A 10,669-nucleotide genomic window follows, 5' to 3' on the forward strand; every position below is an offset into this window, starting at 1 on the left:
TGTGTGTGTGTGTGTGCGTGTGTGTGTCTGTGTGTGTGCATGCGTGCGTGTTCTAATCAGAGCAGCCGATTCCTGTGTGTTCTGCCCGGGAACCCAATGCTGGTTTAGCAACATAATGATCTGTGCAGCCGGGAGGGGCCAGGGAATCATGTCAGGGGGGTTAACCGAGAGTAAATCAGCTACTGTGACGGAGGGCAGGGCGGGCTGGCCCAGGGCAGGCCCCCACTCTGCTTTGCAAAGTCTCTGGGGTTCTTCCTGCAGCCCCGTCCAGCAGGAGCGCTGGCAGGCCCCGAGCATGCAGCCGGCTCGGAAGCCCCCGGTCGTTAGCTGCCGGACTGGCATCTGTCGTAGACCTGAGGCGGGCAGTCCTCCCCGACTAGGTATGCTGGTTCATCCTTCGTAAGCAGGAGAGAAAAGATGGCTCGGGAGCCAAGTTAGGACGTCAGCAGTGAGGTGATTCTCAGGGGGCTTCGAGCAGAGGCCAGTGTCATTGCAATGTTTGCTGTTTCCTTTCTTAACTTCTTCCTGAATGCTTTCCTTCTTTCCAAGTGATTCAGATGATCGCAAGCCAGCACAGGTGAGGGGGTGAATTTCCCGTTCCAAAGATGAAAGCGGTGGTCGATTCTGGCCCATGATGTGGGCTGGACACTGTACCTCCATCTTGTCGGAAAGGGACCCACAGGGATAGGTTCTCAGCTGGTGTCTGTATCTCCACTTTCGTTTCATCCATGGAAAGAAGCTGCTGCTGCTTTTTTTTTTTTTTAATGAATTTTGCAGCATTGTCTCAAGCCATTCATTCCATTTTGTCCTTTTCATTTGCTCCCATGATGGGTGTTAACAGAAGAGGGTCATGCTGAACGGAAGTAAGTGTACCCGCTGCCTGATCTCTGGTGTGTGCTGCTGTCTCGGGCTCGCTGCCCACCCGTGTGTCTGCAGAGCCTTTCTGAAAACCACAATTCCCAATCCCTGGTCATGGTGGGGTGTCTTCACAGGGCTTCCTCTCACAGCCACCCCAGTGATGGGGTGCGGGCGGCCACGCTCTGCGTCAGAGGTACCCAGTACCTACTGCCCCGTCTAAAGCAGTTGCTGTCACTTTGGGGGATTCCCTTGCCTCTGCTTCACAAAACCTAATAGAGCAACAAGGTCGCTCCCCAACCACGCTGCCCTGGGGTTCCACCTGAGTCAGGGTCATAGGCAAAATTGCCATGTAAAGCCAGCTCTCGACAGAGCAGACCCGGGGTTACGCCCAGGCCCCCGAGTCTCACCTGCAGGATGTTTGCCCACTTTGCAAAACACCTTCTCACGCCCCAGCCAGCATCCCAAATTATCACTGAATGGACCGAGGCCCCACTTGGCACGCAGTCACGATTTGATCCCAACCATGTTAGCTTATGGTTGTGTCCCACGGGAACAAATAAGCTGTCCCCCAAACAGACCTGTGTGATGGCTGGGGTGCAAACAGACGGGCACTCCTTGACGGAGAACATCCCATGACGTCCACCCACGCTGGGCCTGGAGCGCGCCTCTCAGTCCTCCTGGAGTGCCAGAGAGGGGTTTGCAGGTTTCTGCTGAGATCCTCGCCGTGCCACAGCCCGCCTCACTCTGGAGACCCTGAGTCTAGATAGTACAGGACACCCTCCTACATGGGACACCTGGGGCCCAGCTGGGCTCCTGTCTCTTGCTTTTGGGTAACTCAGCCTGATGCTGGTGGGAGAGTCCTCAGAGTCGCACCTGGAGCTGCCTTATTCCTGCTGGTGTAGCCAGGATGCCAGGACCAACAGCCAGCACTCTCCCCAGCAGAGGTTCTAGACGGGGGTCCTGTATTAGTAACACATCCTATTCTGGAGCCCGGGAAACTGCATGTGAACACGCCGTGGGTGGATGGTGTCCCTGGCAGCGCTTCTCCTGGTGACAGGCTTGAAGCTTGATTCCACAGCCTGAGTCACCTGGGGAAGTGCTGCCGCTTTCACACGGGAGCATTCCATACTTGAGGTTACAATGACTGATGTCAATAGGGGAGTGTCACGGCTTAGAGGCACCTGGGTAACCAAGTAGTTTTTTACCCAGATGCACATCGGTGGCAGAGGGAAGAGAGCAGCCAAAAAGAAGGAAAAGAAATAGCAGAGAGCAGGCAGACATGCCGGGCGCCATTGGGGCCTGTCTCCAGTTCACGCCCCCCGGTCGGTGTGGCTCCATGGTGGTTCTAGCCCAGAGCTTTTTACATGCCAGAAGCATGACTGCAGGAAAAGCCAGGGCCTGCCCAGTGGTTCCGGAAGCCCAGTGGGATTCGAACATCTGCGGGAGTCCCGTTGGTGGCAGACACGGGCTCCCACCCCCAGAGACGTGGACTTGGCAGGTCTGAGCCAGGCACAGGAACTCTGGTTTCAAACCAGTTCCCCAGGCGCTCTTTATGAGGGGTCAGTGGGCTCCTCTGTCCTCACTAGTCGGCTGTAGATCTCAAAAGACAGTCCCATGCGAGCTGGTGAGACTTGCTGACGATGGGAAGTGGGGAGCTTGGCACCTAGCCCCCTGGTGGCATCCCCCATGCCCGCATCTCAGCGGTCAGTGTTCTTGTTGGTGACCCTCTCGCTGGGCACTGCACCCCGTCCACTACCATGGACGGTCAGGGCAGTGCCGCCAGAGCCGTCCCGCCCAGGTCGTCTCAGGTCACATCGCTCCACCCAGGAGGGAGTGGACGTTCGTAGGCTAAAATCTTGCCTGAGCTGGTGTTTGGCAGGGCCCGGACTCAAACACACGTCACATTCACGTGAGTGAGTCTGAAAAGGAAGAGACTGCACGACACTCCTCTCCAGTAGCTGGGGGCAGAAGGACAGACATGCCTTCAGTTTGAGGACAGCAGAAAAGAGCATGAATCAGGGCCCAAGGAAGCAGCTGTCATTGCGGTGTGTAGCTAGAGAGCTTGCCCCGGGCTTTGGCCAGACCAGTGAGGGGTGCCACTCAGGCTGTCTCCATCCAGCTGTGAGAGCTAGGAACTTCTGGGCATTCACATGTGACCCCCTGCCACGGGAGTCATCCAGCCATCTCTGTGGGGCCTAGAAGAGTTGGGTCCTGTCACCACGGCAGCCCCAAGGGCTTCACCAGCCCAGCCAGAATAAGAAGGGCGCAGGGGACACCCAGGGACTCCCCCAGCCGCCACTGGGAGGATGGGCTCCTTTCAGATTCCGGCTTTTTGGCAAGGGCAGCATGTCCTGCTAGTGAGGGTCTCCCCAGGCTGCCTCTGTGCGGGGCTGACAACAAGCATAAGCACGTCCCTGGCTGGCTCTGCAACAAAGCCAGGCACTGCTGGGCAGTGTCCACGGGTGAGGAAAACCCTTCCTTCAGGTTGCACTGGTACAGACTGAAAGTTGACAAAGTAGTCCTTGCTGTCTGGGTTTGTGGACGATTTCGGTCACACCCTGAGTTCCCCCATGCAGTAACGGGAATTTCTGCTTCCTGAGATGAGGCTGGCCTGGGAGGTGTCCTTCCCTGCCCCGTACAGTTAAGCCTGACGACCTCCGGGGGGCGCTCTTCTTGCTGAAATGGAGGCGTGAGATGTCACTGCCTCTAGAGGCACTGGTGATGTCACTTAACATGTTCCGCCATGGGAGCAGGACTTCATTCTGGCCCTGTTTTCGTGCTTTGAGCCCTGACACGTGTCTCACTGGTCACCCGCCAGCTGACCCTCACCCCCACCTCACACCACCCATGCAAGTCCACTCAGCTCCTCTCATCTCGGTTCAGGTGAGTGGGCTGCTTTGGTGTGCTCTGGGCTCTCCTGGAAGTTTCCGTCTCCTGCTTCCTTCTCCCCTGCCTCTGTCCTGGCATGGCAGATAATTTGCTCACTGCCAGTGCCCCTGCCCCTTGATGCTCTGGTGTGGTCTGGGTGTCCCCCTCTGTCCTGGTGACCTGGCTTGTGACGCTCCTCTCTGTTGTTGCTGTTTCAGAAGCCCGGAGGTCATGAGCACCGTCTCAGGTACACGGAGCAGTACCGTCACCTTCACTGTTCGCCCCGGCACCGCCCAGCCCATCACCCTGCAGAGCCGGCCCCCAGACTACGAAAGCAGGACCTCAGGAACGAGACGCGCCCCGAGCCCCGTGGTCTCGCCAACGGAGCTGAACAAAGAGATCCTGCCCGCCCCTGTGTCTGCCACTGCCGCGTCTCCTTCCCCCACTCTCTCCGACGTCTTTAGCCTTCCAAGCCAGCCCCCTTCTGGGGACCTCTTTGGCTTGAACCCAGCGGGACGCAGCAGGTCGCCATCACCCTCGATACTGCAACAGCCGATGTCGAATAAGCCTTTTACAACTAAACCTGTCCACCTGTGGACTAAACCAGACGTGGCAGACTGGCTAGAAAGTCTAAACTTGGGTGAACATAAAGAGACTTTCATGGACAATGAAATCGATGGCAGCCACTTACCAAACCTTCAGAAAGAAGACCTAATAGATCTTGGGGTGACCCGGGTTGGACACAGAATGAACATAGAAAGGGCTTTGAAACAGCTGCTGGACAGATAAGAGCGGCTGCTTCTGACCTTCACAGACTTCTTATAAGTAGAGATGGGCTTATACTGAGATAGCTGGATGGCCAGCAGAGGTCTGAGCACCGACCCCACCCCGTGGCACTGTCTCCTGGTACCCAAAGAAGCGTTGAGTGTGTCGTGTCAATGGTGTGGCCGAGCAAAGGCCTGAGACCCCCCTGGCTCTCTCTGTGGGGTTCTTGGGCTGTTTCTGTCAAACGGGACAAGGGGAGGGAGTTTTCCTAACACGGGAAGAGATCCACGCCTGCCTCTCGGCACGCAGGTGACCTCACTTGGCTGGGTCCCAGACGCTCCCCCGTCGATTTGGCACGGGGTCTTTGCTCTGGTAGGCAGACACCAATGTACCTGAGATACCTCCTGAGACCCCCTGCCTCGCTTCCTGGGCAGCTCTCACCTCCCGGCCCCAGTACAGGCCCTTCCTCACTCTCGTGGCCTCTCGGAGGGCACTCGATGCTCACCTCTTTGTCTTTCCCGTACTTTGCTTACAGCGAGAGGCCCCAGGCGTGTTTATCCAGTGCCTCGCCTTGGGCCTGAAAGGCAGAGACACTTCTGTTTTCTGTACAGACTCTTTGCCCCGTCTCCTCCTGCGACGTGCTCCCGTGGCTCGCTGGCCATGAGGTTCTTGGCAGTGTGGGGAGTTCGAGCAGGATCGTGCCCAGCTTGGCTTAGCTTTCTTTCTTTCTTTCTGCAAGTCTATTCACATGTTTCCAGGGTGGCCACACAGATGTCACATGGAGTTAGTCAAAGCACAAAGCCACGACTCCAAGGAGGGGGGACCTTGCCATGGGAACCAGTCAGCGTGCAGCTGCCTGGGTCCAGAGTCTCCTCGAGAATAACAACAGCTGTCTGCCAGGAGCATCTGTTCAGGAGTGTGAGAAGGGGCTTCTCTGCCTTTCAGCGTTTCTTTTCCAATTGAAGATGTTTGAGCTCTGCAAAGATCAGAGTAGGTGAGCATCCACTTTGGCCTGGAAGACTAGACACAAGGCCGATGACGGGCGGTGTGGCCCGAGCCGTGTCTTCACTGGGGGGGTGGGGGGGGTGGGTGCAGCGCCCTCCGTTCTGAGCCCTGCCGGGGGCCAGCACCTGTCAGGACGTCCCTTTTGCTGTCTGAGCCCAGGGAGGACAGTACTTCAGGGGCTTTTTCGTTTCTCTCCGGGTGTCCAGGAATCCCACCAGCTTGTCTTAATAGTCAACAGGTTCTTTGAGGACCCACTGGGCATGAAGTGTAGACGGGACCCAGGGTGGAGAAGAGAAGGTGGGTTGCGGGATGTGGGTTAAAAGCAGGTGAATAGGAAGAGAGCAGGGAGGTCTCCTGGACGGCTGGTCTTGCCTCGGGTAAGGCTGTCTTAGAGCCCTGCCCCTTCTTTTCCCTGGAGTCCCTCCTTCCCTGTAACAATACCTCTAATTTCCAGGGAGGCCATCAATTGCGCATGGATAGCAAAACATCCGGCGAGGCTTCCAGCACACTCTCTCACATTTGGAAGATACTCGAGTGTCAGGGTTTGGTTTTATTATGATTTCAGAACTAGCCCAGCCCATCTCTAATTATAAAACACGATCTTTTTCTTTTCTTTTTTTTTTTAATGCTCACAATCAAGTGTCTGATTAGGTCTGGAACAGCCCTAGAATGAATACGTAAAATTTAGCAATTTAAAATATCTTTCTTTACTGCAAGTTTAAATAGCTGTACAGATAGTTTATAAGCACAATATTTTAAGAAAAAAAAAGTGGCTGGTCTACTAGGCAGCCTTTGTGCCACTTCAGTGCTAGAAAGTTAAAGAAGAAAAAAAACTTTTGTGATTTAATAATACTATTTCTGTGGAATAATTATAAAAGTATGACCTTTTTAAATCAACCTTATTTGGATGCATCTGAACCAGCAGCGCTGTGTTACATTTTCTATCTTTGCTAGAACTTTGTCATCAAAGGACAATTATTTCTTCAAAAGTGGTTACAATTCACAATGCAGCAGTTTCTCCAAAAACAAAACCAACACACAGACGCGCACACACACATCCACCTTTTCCAGCCACACGCTCCTGATTTGGAAAACAAGTCTTTGGACCTTCCTCTGTTCCAAAACCTTTTGCAGGTCAATCTTTGCATTTGAATGATCCAATCTGATTCGAAATCAATTGAGTATTAAGGCGCCTTCCTTCCGTAGACTTTCCATTTTTCCATCATCAGACATAGGAATATTACTCTAGAGAAATTTAAGCCAAGATACTATATGTAGGTGGCCTACTCAGGCTGCATGATGTTTCAGAAACTGTAAAGATGGTGGTTCTGCCTTATTTGTCTTCCATTTGGTGATGCTGCAGAATTCAGCTAAGTAAGCGACTCATTTCCTTTGCCTGCGGTTGGTATTACCTCTGTGCTCAGTGGCAGGCAAATGCTAGATAAAGCGAGTGTAAAGGGAACCGCGGTACATGGTATTGATTACGACGTGTGGCTTTGGGCTCATTGAACTTGGGGGGACACTCGGTGAGAGCTGGCTGTTTCTTTCTTAAAGCAACTTCAAGCCACATGCAGCTAACCAGACGCAAACCAACTCAAAAGACTGAAGAGCTAATGAAAGTTGATGATTACATTGTCTCATCATCGAAAAGTACCAGGGCCTGTGAGAACCTGCACTGACCCGCAAAACAAACATGTTGCCGAGATGAATCAGTCTCTAGCTCTATTCTGATGATTTCGCTACAGAAAGCAATAGTTTCTCATTCAAATAGCCACCCACTGTTCTCCCCTTTTGGGACGTGTTTAAGACCAGGCCCTATTCCATGACCTTCTTCAATGGTGGAACAAATGTTAAACTGCTCATATAAAGATCATGTTAATAGTATCCCAGGTTTTAAGATCAACTTTTGTTATATACTGTAATTTAAATAAATTGCATTTACATGCCTACTTTCTGTAATATTGTGTATACAAAACCAAAATCTCTCAAGATGTAAATTATGTATACCTGCCAAGATACCTTCTCCAAGGTGTCTGCACATTTTAAGTTAATTCGTATAATATAAAAATGACTCAGTGTGACTGCTAATTTGCTGAACTCTACATCTCACAAAGCTAATTATTTGTGCTACTTAAGTTAATAAAATGGTGATTTTTTTTTTTTTTTTTTTTCCCTGAGTTCTTGAACAAGCAAGCATTATCCAGTTGATCTGGTAATGACTTTTCATGTGTGGACCACAAATACTGATTTTCCCATTAACAATTTTTTTTTTTTGGTTTTGTTTTCTAGATACCAATGTGTTTCACCCTATAGTCTGTGTAACAACACATATTCCCATTACCGACCTTGCTGTTACTTTTGTGCTTTTATTCTTTTTAGACTTTATTAAAAAACAAAAACGAACAAAAAAAAGCTCCTGTAATTGCACTTTTTCCCAATCCTTAAAACTCTTGTATGGCAACCAAAATTACTGTAAAAAAATAAATATACTATTGCACTAAGGTTGTGGTTCTGATTGCAAACAGTGAAAACTGAATTAAACAAAAAACAGTTGCCAAACATGCAATCCAATGTACGGTTATCTGAAACGTAGCCAGCTTTACCTCTATAAACCTGACCAGATAATATCTTCCATCAAAGAGTAAGAATGCTCCTTTCGTTGACCTAATCTGCCTTCGTGCCATTTCCTTAGCTTTTTTCAGTGTATAAATGCAAACGTGTGTATTATTTCAGAATTGTTTAGAATGTGGAAAGCAACTGCCCGTGAACACTCCTGGAGTGTGTAGCTGAGGGCTGGCTTTTCCACTGGCTCTGGGGGTGGGATAAGGGGGAACCAGACGGTGAGCTTTCTGCTCAGAGCAGAGGCCTCCCCCACGCCCCCAACCAGTGTCTTCTTCCCGTAAGGCCATGGGAGTTGCAGGTCTGGGCAGACGCTCTGGTTGACACAGACCTGACAATGTTCTGATAAGCAAGCAACGTACCAATGCTTGGAGCAAGAGAACCGAGCCGGGAAGACAGGCTGAACCTTCGGCTTTAGGGAAGCATAATTTAAGTTTAAGGAGCCCTGGTGGCACAGTGGTTAAGTCGCTTGGCTGCTAACCGAAAGGTTGGCGGTTCAAGCCCACCAGCCGCTCTGAGGGAGAAGGATGTGGCAGTCTGCTTCCTAAAGATGTACAGCCTTGGAAACCCTATGGGGCAGTTCTGCTCTGTCCTATAGGGTTGGAATCGACAACAGTGGGTTTTGGCTTTAATTTCAACTTAAAACACTGAACCTCTTCTTTGGCCTCAGCAGTGAAAACTGGTCTTCAGTTCCTCTGCGGTTTTTTTTTCTATTTTGACACATTCTCTATCTTGAGCAGCAGCCACTGTGTTTCCACGGTCACGAAAAATTCTAATTCACGTGTCTTTGGTAGTTTACCCTCCGTAAGCCCTCCTGCCTCATCTTCCGATGGTTTCTTCCAGACCTTAACCACCCCCACGTCAGAGTCTAATGGTTTCTTCCAAACCTCTTTTCTTAGATGAGTCTATTAAGTTTGTCTGGTTAGGGGGGAAAAGAAATTATTGGAAAACCTTTTCTTTCCCTTGAACTCTGAGACATTTTACTAACCCAGTGACTGGAACATCTTTCTGTATTTGTAGCTATCCACGTACACACGCAAGTCGGTGAGAAAAAATTCCATAGGGGCCGGGGCGGGGGCGGGGGTGCCACAGCAGCTGCACGCGGACGGGACTGCTCGTGCTTCGTGGGGGCAATCGGGTAATTTCCAGACTTGTTTCTCAGACTTCAGCAGATCCGATCACTCCATTTTTAATCCACCCTGTATCGGTGATTTGGTTTCTTTACTGTTCTTTTAACATGAGTCTACATTTCACAGTCTTTACCGTTTTGTGTTTAAAATTACAACCATCACTGTCCATTGCGTCTACTCTGGAACTCTTTGTCTATAGCAATTCTGGAACTTTAATATGAGCCTTCAAATAAACACAGAAAAGAAAAAAAACAAGGAAAAAAATATAAAGTGTGTGCCTTGGGTGTTTTGAACCTGAACTGCATAAAACCATATTGTATTCAAATGCTGTATATTTAATGAAAGGATAAATATATCTTCACTGTATTAATGTAGCTGATAAAATAGTCATAGTGCCTTGTTTTCTGAACTGAGAAGCCCATATCAATGCACAACGTAAAGGAAAAACCGATTGGAGAAACGAAATGTTGAGAAGACCTAGACGGGACTCTGGAGCCTTTCTGGTCACAGGACTGTGGCGTTTACACAGTCGTTTAAGTTTCAAAAAATAAACAGAAAATTGAAATCAGATTGTGTTATCAATTAATTTTCCATTAAAAGTGCTCTCTGCTCTATCAGTTTCAGTCTTTTTCTTTTAGTCAAAATACAAAACGTGTTTGAGAATTGCCATGGAAGAGACATTTGGACACAAGAGTCCTGGGCTGTCAGATCTGCTTCCCCTGTTTTGTGTCTCCCCCGGTGATGCCTGCTGGCAACACTCACTGAGGTCACCAGTATCACTCGCTTTTTACATTTTGTTAGAAATAGACAAAAGATTTGTTTTAGTGATTGAGGACACTCTTCATGGAAAAACTATTTCAATTTATCCTAAGCTAAAAGAGTCACAATACACAGCCTGCTTTTCTTTAAAAACGACGTAAAAAGTACGTCAGGCTAATTCTTGTCTCAACACTGTCGTGCTGTATTTAATGAAAGTTTAAACATTAAGCTTTCTGGAGCAACCTTTGGCATCTTAGAAGACAAGTTTGGGGTGCAGTAAGCACCTTAGCAACATGCCACCCTGCCTGTGGGGCCAGAATAATCACTGCCATAGTGGAAGCATTCGGTTACATGGGAGCGGTAGCAGCACTGCCGTAGCCCCATCTTCTGTGGGGGCCCCTCAGCAAGCAGGCCGATGACATTTCCAGAGGGGGTCAAATGCCATTTGGTGTGTCCCTCAGCATGTCAGTGTGCTGTCCTGCCACACACACATCTCAAGGGGCAAGGAGCAAGTCAGATGGTGCGTTTCCCCCATGCCTTTACCTCGGAAGACTCTTCATCCGTGCTGCCGTTTACAAGGCTGGAAGAGGTCAACTGGACATCCAGATTTGTCAGTTTCAGGCCACAAGTGTTGCCAATGACCCGAGACTGAATGGGGTGGTTTA

The 10,669-nt window shown here is 50.1% G+C and overlaps 1 protein-coding gene across 1 annotated transcript in view; it reads left to right on the forward strand.

Annotated features, from left to right (window-relative positions):
• The window catches only part of SHANK2 (SH3 and multiple ankyrin repeat domains 2), a 559,307-nt gene extending 554,792 nt beyond the window's left edge, over nucleotides 1–4,515 (forward strand). The window contains exon 27 of the mRNA XM_004383876.1: nucleotides 3,945–4,515. Coding sequence (XP_004383933.1) covers nucleotides 3,945–4,515 — 571 coding nt within the window. The remainder of the gene's footprint in view (nucleotides 1–3,944) is intronic.
• Nucleotides 4,516–10,669: the final 6,154 nt, after the last annotated feature.

The sequence above is a fragment of the Trichechus manatus genome, unplaced genomic scaffold (genome assembly GCF_000243295.1).
Source record: "Trichechus manatus latirostris isolate Lorelei unplaced genomic scaffold, TriManLat1.0 scaffold00113, whole genome shotgun sequence".
NCBI classification, from domain to species: Eukaryota; Metazoa; Chordata; class Mammalia; order Sirenia; family Trichechidae; genus Trichechus; species Trichechus manatus.